General features: G+C 54.9%; 1 protein-coding gene across 4 annotated transcripts in view; it reads left to right on the forward strand.

Annotated features, from left to right (window-relative positions):
- The window catches only part of NHEJ1 (non-homologous end joining factor 1), a 42,660-nt gene continuing 22,028 nt past the window's right edge, over nucleotides 1-20,632 (forward strand). For 3 of the 4 annotated variants that reach the window (XM_083865808.1, XM_083865810.1, XM_083865811.1), the window contains exons 1-5: nucleotides 1-93; nucleotides 672-857; nucleotides 1,708-1,917; nucleotides 4,308-4,446; nucleotides 5,826-5,884. In XM_083865808.1, the coding sequence (XP_083721934.1) occupies nucleotides 672-857; nucleotides 1,708-1,917; nucleotides 4,308-4,446; nucleotides 5,826-5,884 (594 nt within the window). In that variant the 5' untranslated portion in view covers nucleotides 1-93. Of the gene's footprint in view, nucleotides 94-201; nucleotides 566-671; nucleotides 858-1,707; nucleotides 1,918-4,307; nucleotides 4,447-5,825; nucleotides 5,885-20,632 lie in introns of those variants that run through there. The other variant, XM_083865809.1, reaches the window with a different exon arrangement.

Raw genomic sequence — 20,632 nt, forward strand, 5'->3', positions numbered from 1 at the left:
AGCTGTAGTCCGCCCTCGCTCCGGCCCGGCGCGGCTCGCCGCTCCAAGCCCGTGCCTCCCAATCCTCCGGCCGTCTGCTCCTCCTGCCCTCCGGTAACGCTGCGGCTCCGCAGAGCGCCAGGCCCGCGGGCACCCCCTGGTCGCTGGTCCCCGAGTGTTTTGGGAGGCGTGGAGCCCGTGCTGGGGAGGAGCGGGAAGCGGCGGCAGCTGCCGGCACGGCCGGTGTCACTGCGGGCAGGGACACTGCAGGCGGGCTCGCCTGGGGAGCGGGGATGGGATGTCCCAGCAGGAGGAGGAAGGGGCAGCACCCTGCCACCCGCCCTGTGCCGGCGGGGCAGCCTAAATGTTAATTTGGGCGTAGAGGGCTTGCCGTGTTAGCGCCGGCAAGCAGCGGGGAGGCGGGGAGGCGGCAGTTCCCCTGCCGTGAGCCTGCTGGTGCATCCGGGGTGCTCAGTGCGAGCTGCGGCAGGACCTGCCCTGCGGAAAGCTCCCAAAACACGCTCCAGCTCTGCTGCCTGCAGGTGTGACCGGAGCTGGCTGAGTGTCCTCACTTCCATGCTGTCAGGTGGGGCTGCATCATAAACGGGTCAGCACTGACGTGTGAGGCCACCCCAGGCCAGGTCTTCCTGGGTGATGGGGATTGAGGCACAGACCTGGTTGCTCTCTTGCAGATGGAGGGCTCTGAGGAGCTGGAAAGCAGCCTCCTGACTCAGCCCTGGGCTTCTATTCGTTTTGGCGAGTCCACTTTCCTTGCCAAAGTGTGCTTCAGGGACACTGGCTACATTCTGCTGATCTCTGACCTCAGCAGTGTCTGGTACGAGAGTGTGGACGCCGAGGCTGTGGGACAAAGGTCCAAGGTGAGTGTCTGGAAAGGTCAGAGGCCTCCTTTTCTCCTCCCAGCAGCTGACATACCAGCATAAATTGCTTGTTGACACAATGGCTGTTGGGTCTGCCTGGGCTGGGGTGCAAATGCTCAGCCTGGGAAGTCCCTGTGGGGCTCTGCCCAAGCCCTGTCACCCCACCTGGCCAAACACCCTTCTCCTGGGAGAGTGGGCCACACAATTTAGTATGCCTGGGGCAGCCAGGTGGGTCTGCATACAGAGGCTGGCACAGTCTCTTCACTTGTGGGCTGGATGGGCAGCTGGTTTCCCCAGGGTCAATGTACTGAAGAGGAGCTTGAAACAAGGCTGCCTTCTACTCATGACAGAGAGATTCTGTTCACATTCATAGCTAGTACAGTCTCTTATGTCAGCTTGGCCCCCAAAAATACATGGAACTGTGCCTCATCTCCTCAGGCCATGTGCCCAGGCCCTCATATGCTATTGGAGTGGCACGTCCATGTGTCACATAATGCTGAGTGGCTGGTAGCGGGAGGAATAGGCATATGGCTGCAGCTATCCCCCAGCTCTGGCAGGTTGTCCTGCTGTTGGCTCTCAGCCAGGCTATGGTACTTGTGGTGGTATGCAGAACAGATGTGCTAGTGCAGACCGTTGCACCCTGCCCATCCATCCTGAACTGGCAGAATAGGGGAGTCTTCCCAGCGTGGCTGGTTTGGGACAGTCAGTGAGGAATATCATGTCAAAGAGCTGGAAGCCAAGGCCCAGGGTGGGCTGTAGAACATGCAGTAGTTTGACTCCTTTGGTGCTGGGATTTCTGCTGTTTTTTCCCCAGTGCTGTGCTGTGCCCCCTAACCTTGCCTTTTTCCAGGAGCTGAACAAGCGGCTGACGGTTCACGTGTCCTCCTTCCTGAACCACTTGTGCAACCTGATGTGCCCCTTGCTGGCAGGGCAGCCAGGTGCCACCACCGCCTTCTCCTGCCACCAGTCTCCCAGTGGCCTCAGGCTGCACGTGAAAAGCGAGCTATCAGGACTGCCCTTCTACTGGGACTTCCACTGCTGTCCTGCTCCCTTGGAGATGGTGAGCGATCGATGCATAGAGTTCAGGGAGAGGAGTGGCCAAAATTAAGGATTATCTCTTTATGCTTAGAGGCTTTTGAGTCTTGAGCCACGCTGGTGACTGTAGATTGCCTGACTCTGCCCTCTGCCTCTCCCAAGGCTTACTGTCCCCATTTCTTCCCACTGAGGCTTTGGTTTGTGCTATGCAGTGACACAGGGATGGCCCAACACATGCTGCTGCTGGGGCATGAGTGAAATGTCCTCGTGAGAACCCATCTGGAGTTCTGCATCCAAACATAGGGTGCTTGGCAAGATAAACATTGATGTGTTCGAGGGGGTCCAGAGGAGAGCCACAAAGATGATAAGAGGGTTGGAGCTTATCTCCTACAAATGCAGGTTGTGAGAGATGGGATTGTTTGGCATGGAGAAGAGAAGGCTCCTGAAGAGACCTCATTGCAGCCTTCAGGTACTCAAAGAGGGCTTATTAAAAAGAGAGATAACAGCTTTTTACATTGGCAGATAGTGATAACACAAGGAGAAATGTTTTTTAACTAAAAGAGGAGACCTTTAGATTAGCTGCTAGAAAAAAATCTTCATTATGAGGGTGATGAGGCACTGGAACAGGTTCCCCAGAGAAGTTGTGGGTGTTCCATTCCTGAAAGTGTTCAAGACCAGGTTGGATGAGGCTTTGAGCAACCTGATCTAGTGAGTTATATTGAAAGTCCCTTCCAAACCAGATCTTTCTATAATTCTATGTCAGTGTGGGGTGATGCCCTGCCAGCACCCTGTAGAGCAGAGTGATGCTATTCTCTTTAGGAGCAAGCCGTGACGCGAGGCACAGGGTGGCGGGTATCCCCAGATGACCCGCAGGTGGTCTGTCATGACGGGCGGAATTACAGCAGAGTCTCCCGGCTTTTAGGGGTTTGCTCTTTCCCGGGGCTGCCCGGCACGTTGCCTTTCCAGCGGCAGCCCCTGGGCCGCGGGTGGGGCAGCGCTGCGGCGGGGCTTCCCCCGGGGCCCTGCGCCCCTCTGCGCACCAGGGGGCGCCCGGCGCCCGCGAACCGCCCGGCGGAGCCCGGCCCGGGGCTGGCCCTGCGGCCCCGCTGCCGGCGGGAGGCGGCCCCGGAGCCCCCGAGCCCCGCTCCCGCTGCGGGGCGCCTTTCCTCTGCCCAGAACGGCTGTGCTCGGGCATGGCGGGGGAGAGCCGGGCTCCCCAGCCGCTGCGGGGGCTGTGCTCACCGTAAAGGTTGAAGTGGGGAGCAAGTAATCGAGGTCCTGGAACTTGGTGTCCCTCCTCGGACAAGACGCACAGAGGCTGAGCTGGAGAGGTGCGATGAATGCCCCGTTCCTGGCTGTTCCTTTACTTTATCTTGGACACACACTGGATGTCAGCAAGACACCACGGAGGTGGGAAGCAGCTGGGGTCCTGAGTGTGGCTGGTGTGGATACAGCAGTGGGGACCAACTCTGCCCCAGCCAGGGGCTTGAGGAAGGCATAGAGCCCACCTGGCTTGGCCCATCCCACCTCTGCTGCAGGTGGTGCACTTCAAGTGCTCCAGTGGTGATGGCCATCGCCTCTGGGCTCATATCTGGGGGTGAGCAAAGCACAGAGCCCACTGTGGACTTGCCATAGGAGTGAGGATGCTTTAGGAATAATGCTGGATTTGCTGTCCTCTCATCCATGTGCTCAGCCTGGCCCCAGAAACAAGGGGCATGATAGGCTGGGGGAGAGACTGAAGGATGTGATAGGAGAGAGGCTGCTTCATGTGCTTGCTGGGCCAGGGTGGGCCAACTGGGCTCTGAGACAGTGGATGTGCCCAGGACTCTGTGTGGGGTTTGTGTGGATGTAAACTTAGAGGGTATACTGGTGGGCTGCAATGGAGAGCATGCACAAGTCCTGCATCTTCAATCTCTTTTGCTTTTGATCTTTACCTCCCTGGGAGTGTCTCTCCTGTTCATTAGGCCACAGTTTGACACCTTGGGTCTTTCTGGTTTTTCACCCAGCTGTGCGTGTTTCCTGCATAGGAACATGCCAGGAGGTGTGCACAGCCATGGGCAGGGTCGGGGTGGCACATGGGGGGCTCTCTGTTTCCTGTTGCACCCCAGGTGGTGTGTGGAGCATTGCCTATCCCTGCAACTCTGTTTCCTTCAGTCTCTCCCACCTAAGCTCTCCCCTACTACAGCTCCCAGCTGTGAAAGGATGGGGCTGGGATGGAGGGATGTGTCCCGCAGCGTCTGGCCTGCCTTCTCCCAGCTCACTTCTTTTGACCACTGGTTGTGGGTGAGATGTGGAGCCCTGTGTAACGTGGGCTGCAGCTCTTGCTGGCTGCCCTGTTTTGACCATTCTGCTTTGACAGCTCTGTATGTCTCCCTAGACCCAGACCTTTCCTAGAGTGTCCCTCCTCCATTGTAGGTGTTCCGTCACCTTGTGCGGCCCCTGATTCAGATGAACCTGGCGCTGCAGTGCCAGGTGCAGGAGCTGATTTCCCTGCTGCTCCAGAAGGATGCTGAGATTGAAGATTACAGGGAGAGCGGGGCCACTCTCAGCAGAGGTGAGCAGGGATGCCTGGGGCAGGGAGTGAGTTTCCTCCTTAGCACTGCGCTGGCGTGCTTTGCTCCCTCTGGCTATTACCCAGCCAGGCTTGTGTTTCATGTTTAGCTGAGCCAGCAGTACAACAGTAGCCAGTAGGCTGGGAGCAGCCTCTGGGGAGAGCTGGGGGAGGAACAGCCCTTGACTGATGGCTGTAGAAGTTGAGGAGTCGCCAAGGGGCTCTCCACTACTCTGAGAGCACCTGGCTCTTCCCCAGGAGCCAGCAGGGATGCCAGCAAGGGCTGGCCCTGCAGTGTTGTCAGGCTCTCTTTCCAAGTGCAGTAGCTCACTGAATGCTTGGAGAGCAACCAGGGGCTCCCAGCTCTCCAAATGTGGGAAGTGCAGCTGTGCTCCAGCACCCAACCCACTTTCCCATGGGGGTGATGGGCACACAGTAGCCCCCTTGGGTAGGACATGTGTCAGGACCTGCTAGAGGAGCCACTTTGGAGGGTCGTTTGTTCCCCACCTATGGAGGTTGGCTGGGCACTGTTTTTTGGGTCATCTCTTGCTACTGCCATGCTTTGTCCTGCTGCCACAGGTGATACCTGCACTTCTGCAGGAATCTTGTGCCCTTAGCATGCAGGGACTTGTGGGGGTCAGCCTGGGCTTGTGTATCACATCCAGGAAGATGCTGTGGCTCAGACCATGTCCCATGACTGGTCCCCCACCACAGGAGCCTGGATCTGCCCTCTAAGTGCACTAGAGTCCAGGGACTCATGCTGGGGAGCAGCTGGCCTCTCTTGTCCCTCACTTGTTGCAGGGCAGAAAGCTGGGAGGAAGCATTGCACCCTAGTGGCTGAGCAAATCCAGCCAGCCGCTTCTCCAGACCATCTTAGCAACAACGTGGAAAAACTAGTGTTTTGGACAAGGTGCAGAGCAGAATAAAACTGGAGTTTGTCCCTGTCCTGCAAGAGGAGGACACAGGCTGGCTCACACCTTCAGATGAGCAGCTGAGCAAGCAGTGCCGTGTCCCACAGACTCAGACAGCTTGTTCCAGCTGTAAGATCTGCAAACGGTATTGAGCATGTCCTGCCACCATTCCCTGCTCCTCAATGTGGAAGTGCTGGGGCAAGTGTGGATGGACTGTTGGCTCTGCCTGGCTGCTATGTGCATCAGCAGGCTCAACCGTGTTTTTCCAGCTTCCCTGTGGTCCTTGCACCTTCTGCTAGCCAGGTGGTGTGTCCCTAGCCCAAGAGGCCTGCTGGTGTTCCCTGCTGATTCTGGGAAGAGCATGCTGGAGCTTTTACTCTGCAGCATCCTCACCCCATGGTCAGGGAAGGGGGAAGCTGGGGTAGGAAGTCTGGCCAAACCTGCCCAGGCTGATCCCTCTCTACCTTGCAGACCGCCTGCGGACAAAGCCCTTCCGGGAGGAGACATTTCAGGAGAACTTCATGGCTGAGGTAAGTAGTGGTGCAAGTCCTTTCTCCTTTGCCAAAGGGGTGGTTGGGAGCTGTAATCAGCAGCTGCAGTGTGAGGTCTGCCTGGCTGGATGGGAGCACTGACGGGGATAGCTAGACTTGCCTGAACAGGGGTCATGTCCTCTAGCTCTCCCATGGTCCTTTTTGTGTCCTTGCACTTCATCTCTAGGGCTAGCAGAGCTGGGAATGTGCCAGACATGACCAGATGGGAACTACCTGGACCTGCCAGAAGTGTGAGCCAGGCTGGCTGCACCACAGGAGTGTGCCATCACTGGGGCATATTCAGCCACCTTCAACAATTGCTCTGGACCTAAACATTGCTGCTGATGGCAGGCAGAGATCAGATTAATGAGGAGAAGCCATCTCCTTTTAGTTCACCTGTTGCTTTTAGAGGTGACTTTGCAGTGACGCACTGTGGGGACAAGAGCTTTTCAGCATGTTGTCCTTGCTCTGCCTATCACTGTCCCCTTGGCAGACTCAGCTCTATAATCAAACATGTGCTTTGGACAAACTGGGACTGGAAGGAGAAAGTCATTGATCCTTTTGCATTACTGGAAGTCATCACAGAAGCACTAAAAATGGTTCAAACTGATGTGTCAGGGTCAGAAATGCCTGATGGCCATTGACGCAAAAGGACTCAGGGCACTTCTGGGTGTCCCTGTGTTCACTGTGAAGGCACAGGGGTGGGGGGAAGTGGTACCTGCTGGGGACCAGGGAGTCAGCCAGGGTGCCAGTGGTGTCACACGGGCTTTGGGAGGATGTTGCTTTATGAGATGAGCTGATGATCTTGTGCAGCCAACAACAGATGATCTGCAGAGTTTCTAAAAATTAGAGATGATCCCTCTTTTATATGTGCGGCATTTCATCCAGTGCAGGCAACTTTCGTTTCCCCTGGATTATGAAGGATAGGGATGAATTCACTGCTGGACTGCAACCTGAAGGTTGCCTAGGGACCAATGATCATGACCAGATTACATTCACCCTGGGCACAGAAAGGACATTCCTAAGCAGTAATTTATATCCTTCATGCCTTGAAAGAGCTAATTTCCCAAAGCAGGGGGAAAATTATGAGTGAAATCAGCTCAGAGGAAACATTTAGATAGAAAAATGTGAATGAAAATGGTGAGCTCTTTTAGAAGAATTTCAGAAGCCACAAAAAGCCACAATTCCACAATCAAGAAAGAGGGCAGCGCTGGCCCAGAGCCCGTTCTGGTTCAGCGGCAAAGTGAAGGCAGCAATTAGAAATAAAAGCGCAGTTTATAACAAATGGGAGAGCGGGAGTAGATAGCAATCAATATAAATTAGAAATTATGAAGTGTAGAAAATGGGTAACAGAAGCTAAAGACATCAGGGAAAAATCATGGCGATGAACAGAAGGAAAGGCTTTTATTTAGTGTAGTAGGAGAAAACCCCAAGCTCTCAGCAGCAGGATAAGCTTATTAGTAGACAGAGGTGGTAAAATGATTTATACTGGACCAGACATGGCAGAAGCTGTCGGTAAATGTTTCGGTGCTGTTGCTGGAGGGGTGCAGGCAGATGTGCCAGGATAGGGGGATGATGAAGTGTCTTTGTAGAAGAATCATCTGAACAACATCTGCTAAAGATGAACATCAGGCTTGAAATTCAGAGTCCTCCAAGAGCTGGTAGGATGTGGGGCATGAGAGAAGAGTGGTGCAGAGTGGGCAGGAGAGGAGTGAGGCAGCCTTGCACAGAGCCTGGCAAAAGCAGCTGGTGTGGAGTACATCTGGCCGAGGTTGAAAATATGGGATGGCGGTTGGTGCTGTTTGTCCCAAGAGCAATCCAGGAGATCCAGGAGCAGTGTCTTTGGAGCCAGATAGGGAATGGAAGGCTCTGGGAGATGCTGCCCCTCTGCATCCTGTGGTAGCCAGGTCTGAACACTGGCTCCAGAGGAAAGGCTGGTGGAAGGTGTAGTTGTATATTTGGTCTCCTGGGAGGGTATGTGTCCTCTCTGCATTCATGCCATTCTTTATAAACCCACTGATGATGCCATCCTGCAGCAATGAGCTGTGAGATGCGAACAGCTGCTGCCTTTGGTTTGAATGTGGTACCCTGTTGTTCCTCCTGATGTCTCCTAGGTCTTGTGTTTCTTGTAGTGAGAAACATCAAACATGGCTTTTCAGCTCTTCACCACCAAAACTGGCTCTTCATCCCAGTCTCTCCACTCATCTTGTGGCAGAAAGGTGGTCTGGATGACCTCATTGTCTCTGTGCAGTTATTTCACAGCCTCCAGGCAATTTAATACTCTGTCAGCTCCCTAAAGGAGCAGCACAAGGAGCTGGGGTCCCTCAGGACAAGCTGCGGGGAGCTGGGAATGCTGCAAGCAACTCCCATGTCTAGATTTTCAAAAAGATGCTGGACAATCAGCAGAGTCACAGGAATGAATTGAGGGCTGAGGAGAGAGCCCAGCATTGAGGGACTTGGAAGGGAAGAGCTCTGTCTAGCTTATCAGGGAGAAAATTGAGAGGCGCCTTGATTACAGTCTGTGTGGGTCTTTACAAGGAGAAAATGCTGGTTAGTGAAGGGCTCTCTTTAATCTTGCAGAGTGCAGTGGAGCACAAGCCAGGCACTGGGAAACAGAGCCAGGGAATTTCAAGTTAGAAAGGAAGCACTTGGGTTTGCTCCTACCAGTGACTGGGGCACGCTCCCAAGGACAGTGGTTGGTCCTCCATCTCTTAATGTCTCCAAAAGTGGGCTAGGAGCCTGCCTGGAAGAAAACCAAGGTGCTGAGTTTGATCTTGGGATGTGCATGGTTGAACAGCAGTGGACAGGAGGTCAAGAAGAGAGATCTATTGGTCCTTCCAGTATCTTCATCTCTGAAATGGGACTACAGGTTGTAGATGTTTGGTTGTAGTAAGCACCTCTTGGCTGGAAAGGGATTGTGATGATGTGGTACAGGGCTAGATGTGGGCAAGTGCTCCACAGCTTTGCTCACTTCCCAGATATTTGCTGTATCCCACATGGAGAGGAAAGGACCTGTCAGTCCCCCAGGGCAAAGCTGGAGAGCCTCTCAGCTTAACATGCCCTTTAGCTGGGCTTGTGTGCACTTCGCTGTCCAGGGCATTTTAACTAACCATGGGGAGTTTTCCAGCAAAGCCCTGGTAATATTTATACGTTTAGGAAATGATGCTTTCACACACAGTTTTTGGCAAGGGTTCACTGCTGAGCAGCTGCCTGGGCTTGTGCAGAGCTGGAAGGAGAGAAGTAGCTGTGCACAAGCCGAGGCAAAGCTGGTGGCTTTTATTGGCAAGCCCAGGGGTTCACACCATGAGGGAAGGAGCAGGCAGCTGGAGAGGGCTCCGTGCTTCGAGGCTTCCCCAGCACAATTCCCAGCGGTGTATGACCCAGCAGGTTGAGGATATTTTGCCCCCCAGGTGTCCCTCTGGGTTACAGAAATGACCCCACAGGGCAGGGTGGGGTGCCCGCGCATGGGTTTTGAGAGCCTGCCCCAGCTTGGCTCTGGTCAGCCTTTCATGACACAGCTCATGCAGCGTGCCGTCCGACGTGGAGGGAGAAGGGTGAGCAGGAGCCTGCAGCGCCGTGCCCCCTGCTCTGAGGAGGGCAGGGACAGGTACATCGAGGACAAGCTCACGGATACCATCAGTGCAAATATAGCCCCCACGCCTCAGGATGCTCTGCCCTGTGTATTTTTATCTGCTGTGGCTGGCGGGGGTGGCTGCTCCGCACCTCCGCAAGCGGAGCGCGGGACCTCGGCAAACAGGACGCGGCGGGTTCACGGCTCGACCCCGGGGCCCGGCGAGGAGGAGGAGGATGTACCATCAAAACAAGCAACGCTGGAGAGGAAGATAAACAAATAGGCAGTTTCCAGTGCGGCCCCGGCCGAGGGCGAGTGGGAGCCCCGGGGCCAGGGCTGGCGGTGGTGCCGGCAGCGGTGCTGGCTGACGTCAGGGCGCCCGGGGGTCAGCATCCCTCTTATTGTTTCCCACCGGGGCTGGGACCAGGGCCAGGCACCCGTCCCCCTCCCGTGTGGGGACACAGGCCAGCGGGGCAGGTGGAGGATGGCCAGGGCGCGCTCTGGAGCCACAGGCCATTGCCACCACGGGGTCCAGCCGGGTACCTGGCTGCTCACTGCCTGCCTCCAGGACCCTGCCTCTCCTTTTTAACAGGAACTAAAAATAAGCCCTGGGTAGCGGAGTGGCCACAGTCTGACCGAGGGCGAAGGCAGCGGCGGCCTGCATATTTTGCAGGGTGGGGACGGCATCCCTCAAACCCACGCCAGCTTAGTGCAGTGGAGAGGAAGCAGCCCTTTAGCTCCTTCAAACGAGGGATATTTTTAATTAGCACAAGGTAGCTGCGGCTTTGCAGCTGCAACTGGACCAGAGCAGGGCTGGCGTGTGTGCAACATGGACTGCTTGCACACAGGGTGCACAGCTTGTGGAGATTATACTGTGGGTGCTCAGCTGGGCTGGGGCCCTTTGGTGTGGGGCTAGGAAATGAGCTGGGGATCACAGTTGCCAACAGGACTGAGCAGTGCAAAATTGGCACAGCTGCGAGCAGGTTGGCTCAGGGCAGAGGTGGCACCATGGGACTGGCTTGTGGGGCAGCTTGGATGACCAGAGCAAGGTCTTGTGTGCTGCCAAGAATTTTGCTGTGAGCCCCATGGGTGGTGGTGTCTTGTTCTGGATTGGGGCGGTCCTTGCTTCAATCCTGAGCAAGCTTTGGTCACATCATCCCATCACTGCCCTGGGGTCTAAGTCCCACACTGGAAATGCAGTGGGCCACAGCTATGCCGAGCAGAGTGAGACACACACTGCCCTGCACACACATGAACTCCAGGAGCTGCATTTTGCTGCAAGCAGGAATGGAGTGAGGGCTGCTTGTACTCAATGTGAGCATGTGTACCAGAGCAGGAGTGTGAGAACAAGGCTAGGAGCGTGCATGCCAGCACTGATGGGAACAAGGGGCAGAGTGCCACATCTGCTGGCTGAAGAGGACATGGGACACAGGCTAGCACTTAGTACCCACAGTGGTGCACTTGGGGAAATGCACTGGTGGTCATCACAGTGTGGGTGCTGGCCACTGCTTGGGCACCAGCTCCCTGCAGTATTTCCCATAGAGGCACATGGTGGTCGGTGCTGTGGTGTTATTTATTTATTTGCTGCGGCCCCATCAGGTGAGGGGCACCCAGCCAGCATGCACTTTCGGGGCTGCCACTGGCAGCCACAGCCCACTTGCACAAGCAGTGAGTCAGTGGAGCTACATGCTGCTAAAACCAGACTTGGCATGGGCAGCCCAGAGCAGCAGTCTGCCCAAAAGTGCCCAGACCACGGGCAAGCAGTGAGTCCCTGGCTGCTGGACCAGGGGCTGGCTGTGATTGCTCAAGCCCTTGCTTCTGCCAGGGATGTGGATGCTGTCCCAGGAGCCCCGAGGGGATGCTCCTTCTGGGGATTTCACAGCCCAACCCCTTGTGACTGTGCCATTGTAGAGAGTGGGTGGCACCTGGACCAGGTACAGGCAGCTGTTTGCTTGGTGCCAGCCCACTTCAGCCCAGCATCACACAGTGGTTTGTTTGGGGATGGAGGAATGGACGAGCACCATCACAGAGCACCATCACAGCCACCCTCCCTGGGGTGCTGCACAGCCCTTGTCTGGCATATGTGGTCTGGCATATGCAGGGAACCCTCCTTTGCAGTTGGTGTGTTCCTCATCCTCTGCATGCCATGCCATGCTGTGCCATACCATGCAAGGCTGTGCTGAGCTCTGCTGTGATGTGCCAGGTTGTGCCATGCTGTACCATGCCATGCACTGCAGGCAGGAAGAGAGGCATCACAGACCTTGTGGCAGAAGGGCCAGACCCTGTTCCTGCGGGAGAGGCCCCAGTTTGTGCATGGGCACTGGCTGTGCATTGCTGCTGAGGAACAGCTCAGCTTGGGGGATGATTGATCTTGTGTCAGCAGGCAGTGGTTTGAGCCAGTGCCAGGCCTCAGCTCAAATGGGAGCATTGAAAGGGGAGAGCCCCTTCCCCCTCCTGAAACCAGAGCAGCAATCCCCCTGCCACCACCCCCATCTCTGCTGTCACATCTTGGCCATTATCGGCCCTGTGGCTTCAGGCAGTGCCCAGCCCTGGGGAACGCGCCAAGGGCAGCAGGGGGTGCAGAGGTCTGGGAGTGCTGGGGTCCCAGCCCCACCAGGCTGGGCTCTGTGTCTGTGTTTGGGTTAGAGGAGGGAAAAGGAGGCATGCAAGGATGGTTGGCAGGAGAGAAGGTGTGGAGCATGGTCCGCCCCTCAACACTGTGCCTTGCAGCCACCTGTCGCAGCTCAGGATGTGGCAGCACCTCCTAGAAGCAAAGGACCTTTAGGGGAGGAAATCAGGGTAGACTTTGATGAAGCACTAAAGGCACTGCTGTGCCAGCAAGGGATGTGGCTACATCTCTGTCCCCAGCTGATGGGGTTTTGGACTAGGGTGTTGCCATCCCCACTGTCTCCAAGGGCAGTGGAGCAGTGCTGCCTGCACCCCTGGTGCTGCCCTCCACAGCTCCCAGCACCCCTTCTGTGCTTGAAATGGACTGTCAGTTTTTTTCACCACGTCCCTGCTTGTCCTGAGCCCTTCACTAGCTTTCTCCATACCCACAGCTGCATCCCTTCTCCAGTGGCATCCACTGGCAGCTTTTATTGGTGTTTCTGAAAGCCGATCCCTCTCTATCCCATGGGCCAAAGCCTCTGTAGCCTCTTCCAGTTTTGCCAGCCCATGCAGAGGTGATACCGAACAGCTGAGACATCTGGGCAGACAGCAGCACCTGGGAATGGGTTCCCCATATCCACCTAGGGGATACAGCCATTGGATTCCTGAGTCTGCCGGCTCCCACTCTGCTTGGACCTTTGCACTCTATGTATCTGTGTAAGGAAACAGGGCCATTCATGTATTTCTCTCTCTATTTATACCTCTCCCTTTCCGTATTTAGTGTGTGCGCAGGCAGAGAGGGCAGCCGATGCCGGGGCCACTGATGTTCTTGGCTCCAGCACCGGCTGGAATTTTGTCCTGGAATGTATCCTGAACCACTCTGAAAACACGAATAAATCTCTGTGTGTTGTGTGCATGTGTGTACACAAATACATAGACAACGTATAGACATGGAGCCATACAGAGCATTTGTGAGCTTTGCTATTTAAAGGAAGGAGTAGTTAGAGAGTTCTCAGCGAGGCAAACACCTCTAGATCAAAGGGATGCAGGGTGCTCTGCTAGTGACCAGGCATCTTAGAAGATAGCTGGCACTCACTTTGTCCTCTCCAGGGACCTGAAGGCACCCTGTTGGTGAGATGCCCAAAGTAGCACACCTTTCAAGCCCCAAACAGTGCTCTGATGCCGTGGCGCCTACATTCGATTGAGATCTTTGCGTCCTGGCCTCCAGCTTCTCAGTGAGAGCCCCAGAGAACCAGCTCCTGTGCTGCTAACATAGGCTGCAGAGCCTGATGTGGAGCTGGAGGATGTAAGGCAAGGATATCAACCCCTCTGTGGCACAGGGTGGCCCAGGGCTTCTGGAGCATCAGGGGCTGTCTCCTGAACATCAACTAGTGCTCACAGCTCTTGAGGAGAGATCATATGGGAAAGGAAGAAATAAATGCTGGATAACAGGTCCCAAGCAGGTGCTGGGCTGGGCATCTCCTTGGGATGCTGCAGCATCTGGTGTTCAAGGCTGTCTGGGAATGACAATGAAAAGGGGAAAATAGAAATTTGGTACCAGATCCCAAACAGGATGCTTGGCCATGCCAAGAGGGCAGTTCTTCAGGAGGTGCTGGCAGCTGCCTTGCTGTGGATCCTGGATGAGGCTCTGGTGAGAGCACCACTGGGTCTCCCAGCACCTTTTGGTCAGGAAACAGGCACCCTTTTTTTAGTCCACCTCAGGGTCATGGTGGCTTCTTGTCTTCTGGATGCTGAAAAACTTGATATCTTCAGCTGAAAATGCCCACATTTGGTCTCTGGCCAAAGGCGATATGTTTGTGGGTGGGGGAAATTGGAGCAAATTCCTGCTGTGAGTCCTGCACGTGTGCGCGGGTGTGCGGATAGGGGAAATATAATTTTCCTTTTGAAAAAAAAAGCCCTGCTTATTTTTATACAGAACTCCAGAAGGGCTGAAGGTGGAAACTTCGTCTGTCAGCAGCTTTCACAGGGGAGCGGGTCCCTGCCTGAGTTTGGGGGGAAACCACAGCTGGGTGTTAATGGGACTGTTAATGAATTAATGTTGGCTGCTGGGGGCCAGCAGGGAACCTGGCTCAGTGCAGCCTGAGCACATGGAGCCCTGCCCGCACATGGGCTCTGGCACAGCTGCAGAAAGCCCTACCTCTGGGAGCCATGCACTTGGGGACGTGTGAGTCTCTCCTAGTCATGTCTTACTCTCAGGGTTGTGGAAACACTTGGAAATGTGGCCACATTGCCAGGAGGGAGAGGGTCCTACACCCGGGAGTATGGAAACAGCATGGGTGGGTGTGTTACCTTTGCACTACGGGCATCTGCTGCCTGAGCTGGTGATGCCATTTAAGGCTGGGTCTATTCATCGGCTGAAATCAAACCTTTAAAGCAATTTAAAGTGAAGTGAAATCTCCCCAGGTTTATTTATGGGTTGGAAGCCTGTGTTGCTCAGTCAGTGCAATGCCTGCAGCAGCTCTGGTCTCTGCAGAGTACTGCCTATCTGCAGCCCTTCTTGGGGTTGTTTCTCTTTCTCCCCAAAATGTGGAGGAGTACAGCTACAAGCACAGCCATACCCCATGCAGTGGACTTAGCAGTACCTTTGCAGATTTTTCACAGCTGGTTTGCTGGGAAGAGGTCTAGAGGACAATGAGGAGGTCATGCTAATATGCTCACCTGATGCCAAAATGGTAGGGTGTGGTGAGGCTGAGAAATAGCACTGTATCCTGCATGGACTGGAAATAAGAAGGAAAATGCCAAGACAATCTGGGAAAGAGAGAGTAAATTCTTTTCTGTAGATTTCTCCTGCTGTGTCCTTCAGGCTTTGTGAATGAGATCTCACAGGGTGAGATCTGGGCAAACCTGGGGCATCTCCTGGGATTCCCTCTGGTATGAGACACCTGGTGAACCAAGGGGAAAGTTTGGCCATCCTGAGGGACAGATGACTGTGCAGAGGAAAGGATGACAATGCCAAAGAAGGGATGACCATGCTGAGGAAGGAAAGACTACAGAAAGGGATAGCTATAATGGGAAAGTGAAGACCATACTGAAGTAGAAATGACCACCTGGGGACTCTGGATGGACCGGTTCCCCAGCAGAAGATGCTATTATGGACAGAGAGAGACAGAGCCTCCTTCACAGCTCAGAGGAAGGCTGAAATAGCCTGAGCCCTTGGGGACTGCTTGCTCCTCGGGGATACTGTGCTTGATGCAGAGACCACTAGGTCAGACAGACTCTCACGTCAGTAAGGAAACTCTCTGGGCATTTGGACCCAGTGCCTTTCCTGGGACCTTGTGCTGGTTCTTCTGAATCAATCTCCAAGTATGTAGCCACTGCTGTCCCGTGCCAAACTCAACCAGTGGGACTCAGGGCCTGGAGAGGGCAGTGGCTGGGCCCCTCTGGCAGGACTTCTCTTTGCAAGGGTGGGAATTACTTACACAACATGCTCCCCAGCACTGGAAAAGGTCCTTCAGAGGATCCTAAATTCCAACTTGGAGGGACTCAGAGGCGCCTCTGTGCCCGGCTGTCCGCTCTTGCAGTCCAGCTCTGGCTCCACTGGGCCTAGAGCCCTTCCCAACCCTATCTCAGACAGACGGATATCCCAAAACCCACTGGTCCCAGGGGCTCCCACTTTGGGTCCCTCTGGCTGAATGAGGTGGTGTGCGTGTGCCCAGCCTGTCCCCTCCTGTGACTGTACAGTACACACAGCTAAATATATGTCCGTGCAGATACAGGAACTCAGAGGGGCTGAGTGATGCTCCTTTTCTATACCTCTTTTCATGGGGAGAGCTAATGAGATTCATGTCATTAAAGGGCTGATGTTTTGTGGGATGGGAACCTTTTAAACGGGATGTGTCCTGGCTTAGTCATGGCAAATATTTACAAAAAAAAAAAAAAAAAAAAAAAAAGAAAAGAAAAAAAAAAGGAAAAAAAAAGAGAAAGAAAAAAAAAAAAAGGGACATACCATATAAAATTAGAGTTCTGAAAATAGTATTTAGACCAAGTGAGAGAGAGGAACCTAAAACAGAAAATACAGCCCAGTCTGTTCAGGAGTCAGGGGAAGAGAGAGTGGGGAGGCGGGGGAAAGCCAGAGATAAAACGAGAGAAACCTCGGCAGTAAAAACAGCATCTTGGTAAATAGACTATTAAAAAAATTCTGACCCGCTTTATGGCTTTCTTGGCTGCCGTTCAGCTGTGCTGCCCTGGCCGGCACGGAGGGAAGGTAGCAGGAGCCGGCGTCTGTGTGGATGCTCAGAGCCCCAGGACGCGGCTTCCCCCCCTCCCCACCCCGCCCCGGAGCAGCCGCACAGGGCGTTAAATTTAGCCACATAATGATGGCCCTGAGGAGGCAGCCTTTTGTAGCCACACTGTAATTACTACCTCGCTTATAAATTTTATTTTTCTTATTATGTTTCCTCCTCCTCCTCTGCTGGGGAAGGGGCGGGGGGGTCTCCCACACCCCTGTCAAACCCGCAGCTCTCTGGAGAGAAGGGGGTACCATGGGACATAGGGGAAGGTGGGGATGACTGCTCAAACCCTGTGCTGCTCTCCTGCCCCAATATAGGGCTCAGCCCTGCATTTGGGGATGGGGGAGGTGTTGAGCTTACCCCAGTGTGGTAGGGCTCCTGCAGCCTAAAGGACGGGTGTCTTGACTCCCCTGATACTTAGCCTCACCCTCTCAGGCTGCTTTGGAGATTGACTTGTGCAGGCAGGACCAGGGTATCTCTGGTGGGACTATGGGCCCATGTCATAGCCAGACAGCCAGGATCCCCACCAGGCTGGGAGAGATGTAAAGAGAAGCCATCGGGCCCTGCTTGGCAGGGCACTGGCTCCAGCTCTGCTCCTCGCAGAGTGGGAAAGGCAAAAAGGGCGAGGAGTGGCCCCAGTCACCTCCTGCCAGGAGCGGGCAGAGGGTACGGCTCCAAGCCGAGCCGGTGCAACTGGGGGACAGTTCAGGCCGGGCAAGAACGTGCCAGAAAAGGTCTTGTTCCCCTCTTGTTTTCCCAAAACAAAGGAAACAGCCTTGCATTGCTGGAAGTCGCGTGCTCGGGCTGTGCTAGCTTGTTATCATCCGATAACCTGACGACCTGGGAGCTGCCCTGCTCCTCACCCGTTGAGCCTGCACTACGGGATGCGAACAGCTTCCGCATGAGCTGCCCTTTGCAGAGATCCGTTTTCCGCTCCCCGGGCTGGGGGGGACAGTGGTGGGGGCTGCCATGATGGCCCTGGCTGGCCCCAGCCTCACCGTGTGCCATATGCCTGGGAGGAGATCTGCCCCTGCAGGTGATGATGGATGGTGAGGGCAGAGGAAATGCAGAGACGGTAAATGCCTTGGCATAGCCCAGGTGCTGCGTGGAAGGATATTTGGGACTCTGCTGTATTTTTCTTTGTCCCATGCTAATACCCTGTGAGCTCCATGGCCAGGCTTTGCTGTGGAGCAGGATGGGCAGTGTGCAGGGCTGGGGGTGGCAGGGGTCCCTTGGGGCATACAGTGATGCCTTCAGGGAAAGGACTCTTGCAAACTGCCAAGGAAGGCTGTCCATCACCAGGACTGTCTGCTTTCCCTTTCAGCTTTGCCCCTTCTCCCAGGCTCTTGCCTTGAGGAGGATGCAGTGATGCCAGTGTGGCCTAGGGACTTTGATGGGACTGGTGGTCACAGTGGTGTTCATCTGTCACTATGGGGACATGTTTGTGGGAGCCTCTCCTTGGCAGGGCTGTGTATGGGGCACGTGCAGAACCACAGCAGTCTCACCCAACTGTGCCCAGGGGAGCTGGCTCATCCCAAAGCAGCCCCTTTCTCCTGCCCTGTGCTATAATGGCTCTGTTCAGCACAACGATGACCTGAAGCAACCTCCATCCCTTGCTCAAGTACCCGTTTCAGGGCAGGTAGGACAATACTAAATCAACTCCTTTAAAGGCTCCTGACCTGCAGCCCCACAGACGTGCCGGTCTCCATCCCTCCCTCATCTCCTGCGGGCACACTGGGGTCTGGTGCGCTGGCCAGCTGCCCGGGCACGGGGCTGCCTCGGCTGCTGGCCAGGAAGCTCCTGGCCTGGCTGGGTCTGTGCCCTGACCCTCCACCCCACTGCGGGGTCCGTGGCTTGCGCCAGGCGCCAGGGATTCAGCACCGAGGTGGTCGCAGGAGTCCCCAGGGACAGCAGCCACCACCTCACTGGTGGTGGCTTGGGAGCCCAGAGAGCACCATGGAGCAAGAGACAAAGTGCCCTTTCAGCCTAAGCTCTGGAAAGATGTCTGTGTATGTGTGCAGAGGTTAATGCCTTTGGCCCTGGGGAAGGAGAGGAGAGGAGAGGAGAGGAGAGGAGAGGAGAGGAGAGGAGAGGAGAGGAGAGGAGAGGAGAGGAGAGGAGAGGAGAGGAGAGGAGAGGAGAGGAGAGGAGAGGAGAGGAGAGGAGAGGAGAGGAGAGGAGAGGAGAGGAGAGGAGAGGAGAGGAGAGGAGAGGAGAGGAGAGGAGAGGAGAGGAGAGGAGAGGAGAGGAGAGGAGAGGAGAGGAGAGGAGAGGGTGGGCTGGCTCAGTCCCCATCAGGAGCTGGGAGCTATCCCCACACGTGTGCCTCTGCATGTGCCTGCGTGTGCCTCTGTGTGAAGGAGGCTTATGCATTTCCGTCTTGGTATGTTTACATACGTCATGTGTGTATCTTACTCATCACTGTGTTTTTCTTTCCTTGTTCTTGGGTCTTTCCCCCACCCCCGCCATGGATCTATAATTCTTATGGCATTTTATTCTTTGCTTTTATGTTTTTGTTCAAATCTACAGTTTTGGAAGTTGCTGCCTCCTTAGGAAAATAAATGGTATTTTTAGTGCCTGTCTGCAAGGCTGCTGATGTCGCCTGCCCAGCTCATCACTTACTCACTACTTGTTTAAGCTTTTATTTAGCCCTTTGCCTCGTGCTGGGGTGTGGGGGCAGCCCTTTGCCAGCGTGCTGGGGCTGAGCAGTATGGCAGAAGCACGCCGGAGTTGTCAATGAGCGAAACGCAGCTCCAATCTGGCCTTTATTGAGGTCTGGGTTTGCGTAGCTCTGGAGCAGCCTGCCCTATAATCAGTCAGCCACCAGAGTTGGCCAGCCTTGTAATAAAGTAGCTCTATATTTATTTGTTCTCTTTATACACTGCTCTGTAATAAGTTGGGAGTCTTCCCCATTCCCCCCATTTTCTTTGGGAAGTTCCTCTGCGTCTCTGACGGGATCTGCCATCCTGTGTGCAGTGGTTGCTTGGGGCCCTGCATCCTGTGAGCTACTCTGGCCACATCTGGGCCATGTGCCTCCAGCTCCATGTGCCCCATACACCCCAATGTCCAACTGTTCCCAAACTCTCCCCATTCCCCCAATGCAGAGAGCACCAGTGGCTCCTCTAGTACCCCACATCTCCCCATGGCCCCTTCTCCTCCATCCCTGTTGCCCCCAGTGCTGCCTCCATAAGAACCCCTCCTTCCCTCTCTATTTCAACCTTGGGTCTTTTTAAAATACATTCATTAAAGGGAGCTCAGTTGCCCTTTCCCCAGCGAGGCTGGAACACTGACAGCCTGTTCACCCGTGTGTCTGTAATTAAACTCAATCTCTGGGTGAATACAACAATGTGACTGCACAGAATAATTCCTGGAGATCCTGACGCCGAGGAGGAGTGTGGCCTGTAAGCAGCCCATTCACGCCTGGCTTTCTATAAATACTTTACTATGTGGCATTAAGAAAACTTCAAGCCCTTTCTCCCCCCGTCTTTTTTTTTTTTTTTTTTTTTTTTTTATTAGTGCTACATAATATAGTAATTGTGTGGCTAGAAGGTCCCCCCTGTGCCTGCCTGGGTTCACAGGCCTGGATGTGACCTTGTGCTGCACTGGCCGAGCACAGGAGCTGTGCCCAGTGATTGCTGTGCCCAGGGACCTGCCAGGCAAACCAAGGGGATGCAGGTGGCCTACAGAATCCTCCATCCCAAGCTCTGCCAAGATAAAAGGCTTACATCCCTAAAACCCCGGTGGTGTCCCAGCTGGCAGCATGCTTGGCTGATACATATTCTGTGGTCCTGGGAGCTGTGGCTGCTGGAGGGAGATACTGATGGATATTGGGGAAGAGGGAGGAAGGACAGGCATGGGGGAGCATCCCTACATTCCCCTGGCCATCAGTATGCTCCTCAAGTTCCAGCTTGGTAGCTCTCTAACCTGGGATCCTTGGGAAGCCGCAGTGTAACTCTGCAAGTCCCATCATGCCCGAGGACAGGGGCTAAGTGTGTGTCCCAAGTGTGGTCACATCCGCCTGCTGTCCCCTCTGCTTCTCTGAGGCCATGCCTGTCCTCTCCTCCCCTGGAGCCTAGTGATGGCAAGGCTGGAAGGGTACTCAGACCTTCCCCAGGTCCCTGGGGAATCCATCCTCTGGCCCTGTAACCTTCTTCAATAATGCTTTCCAAAGCAGACACATAGAACAATTTTCCTCAGCCACGGGTTGTGCCAGCCCCATACACTGCCCAACTACCCAGGCAGCATCCCTTGGCTGGCTCCTGGGACACTGTGACTACAAGTGCCTGTCGTGGTGCAGAAGCCACAGTCACAGAGCAGTCA

Source organism: Zosterops lateralis, assembly GCF_965231275.1.
Source record: "Zosterops lateralis genome assembly, chromosome: 7".
Classification (NCBI taxonomy): Eukaryota; Metazoa; Chordata; class Aves; order Passeriformes; family Zosteropidae; genus Zosterops; species Zosterops lateralis.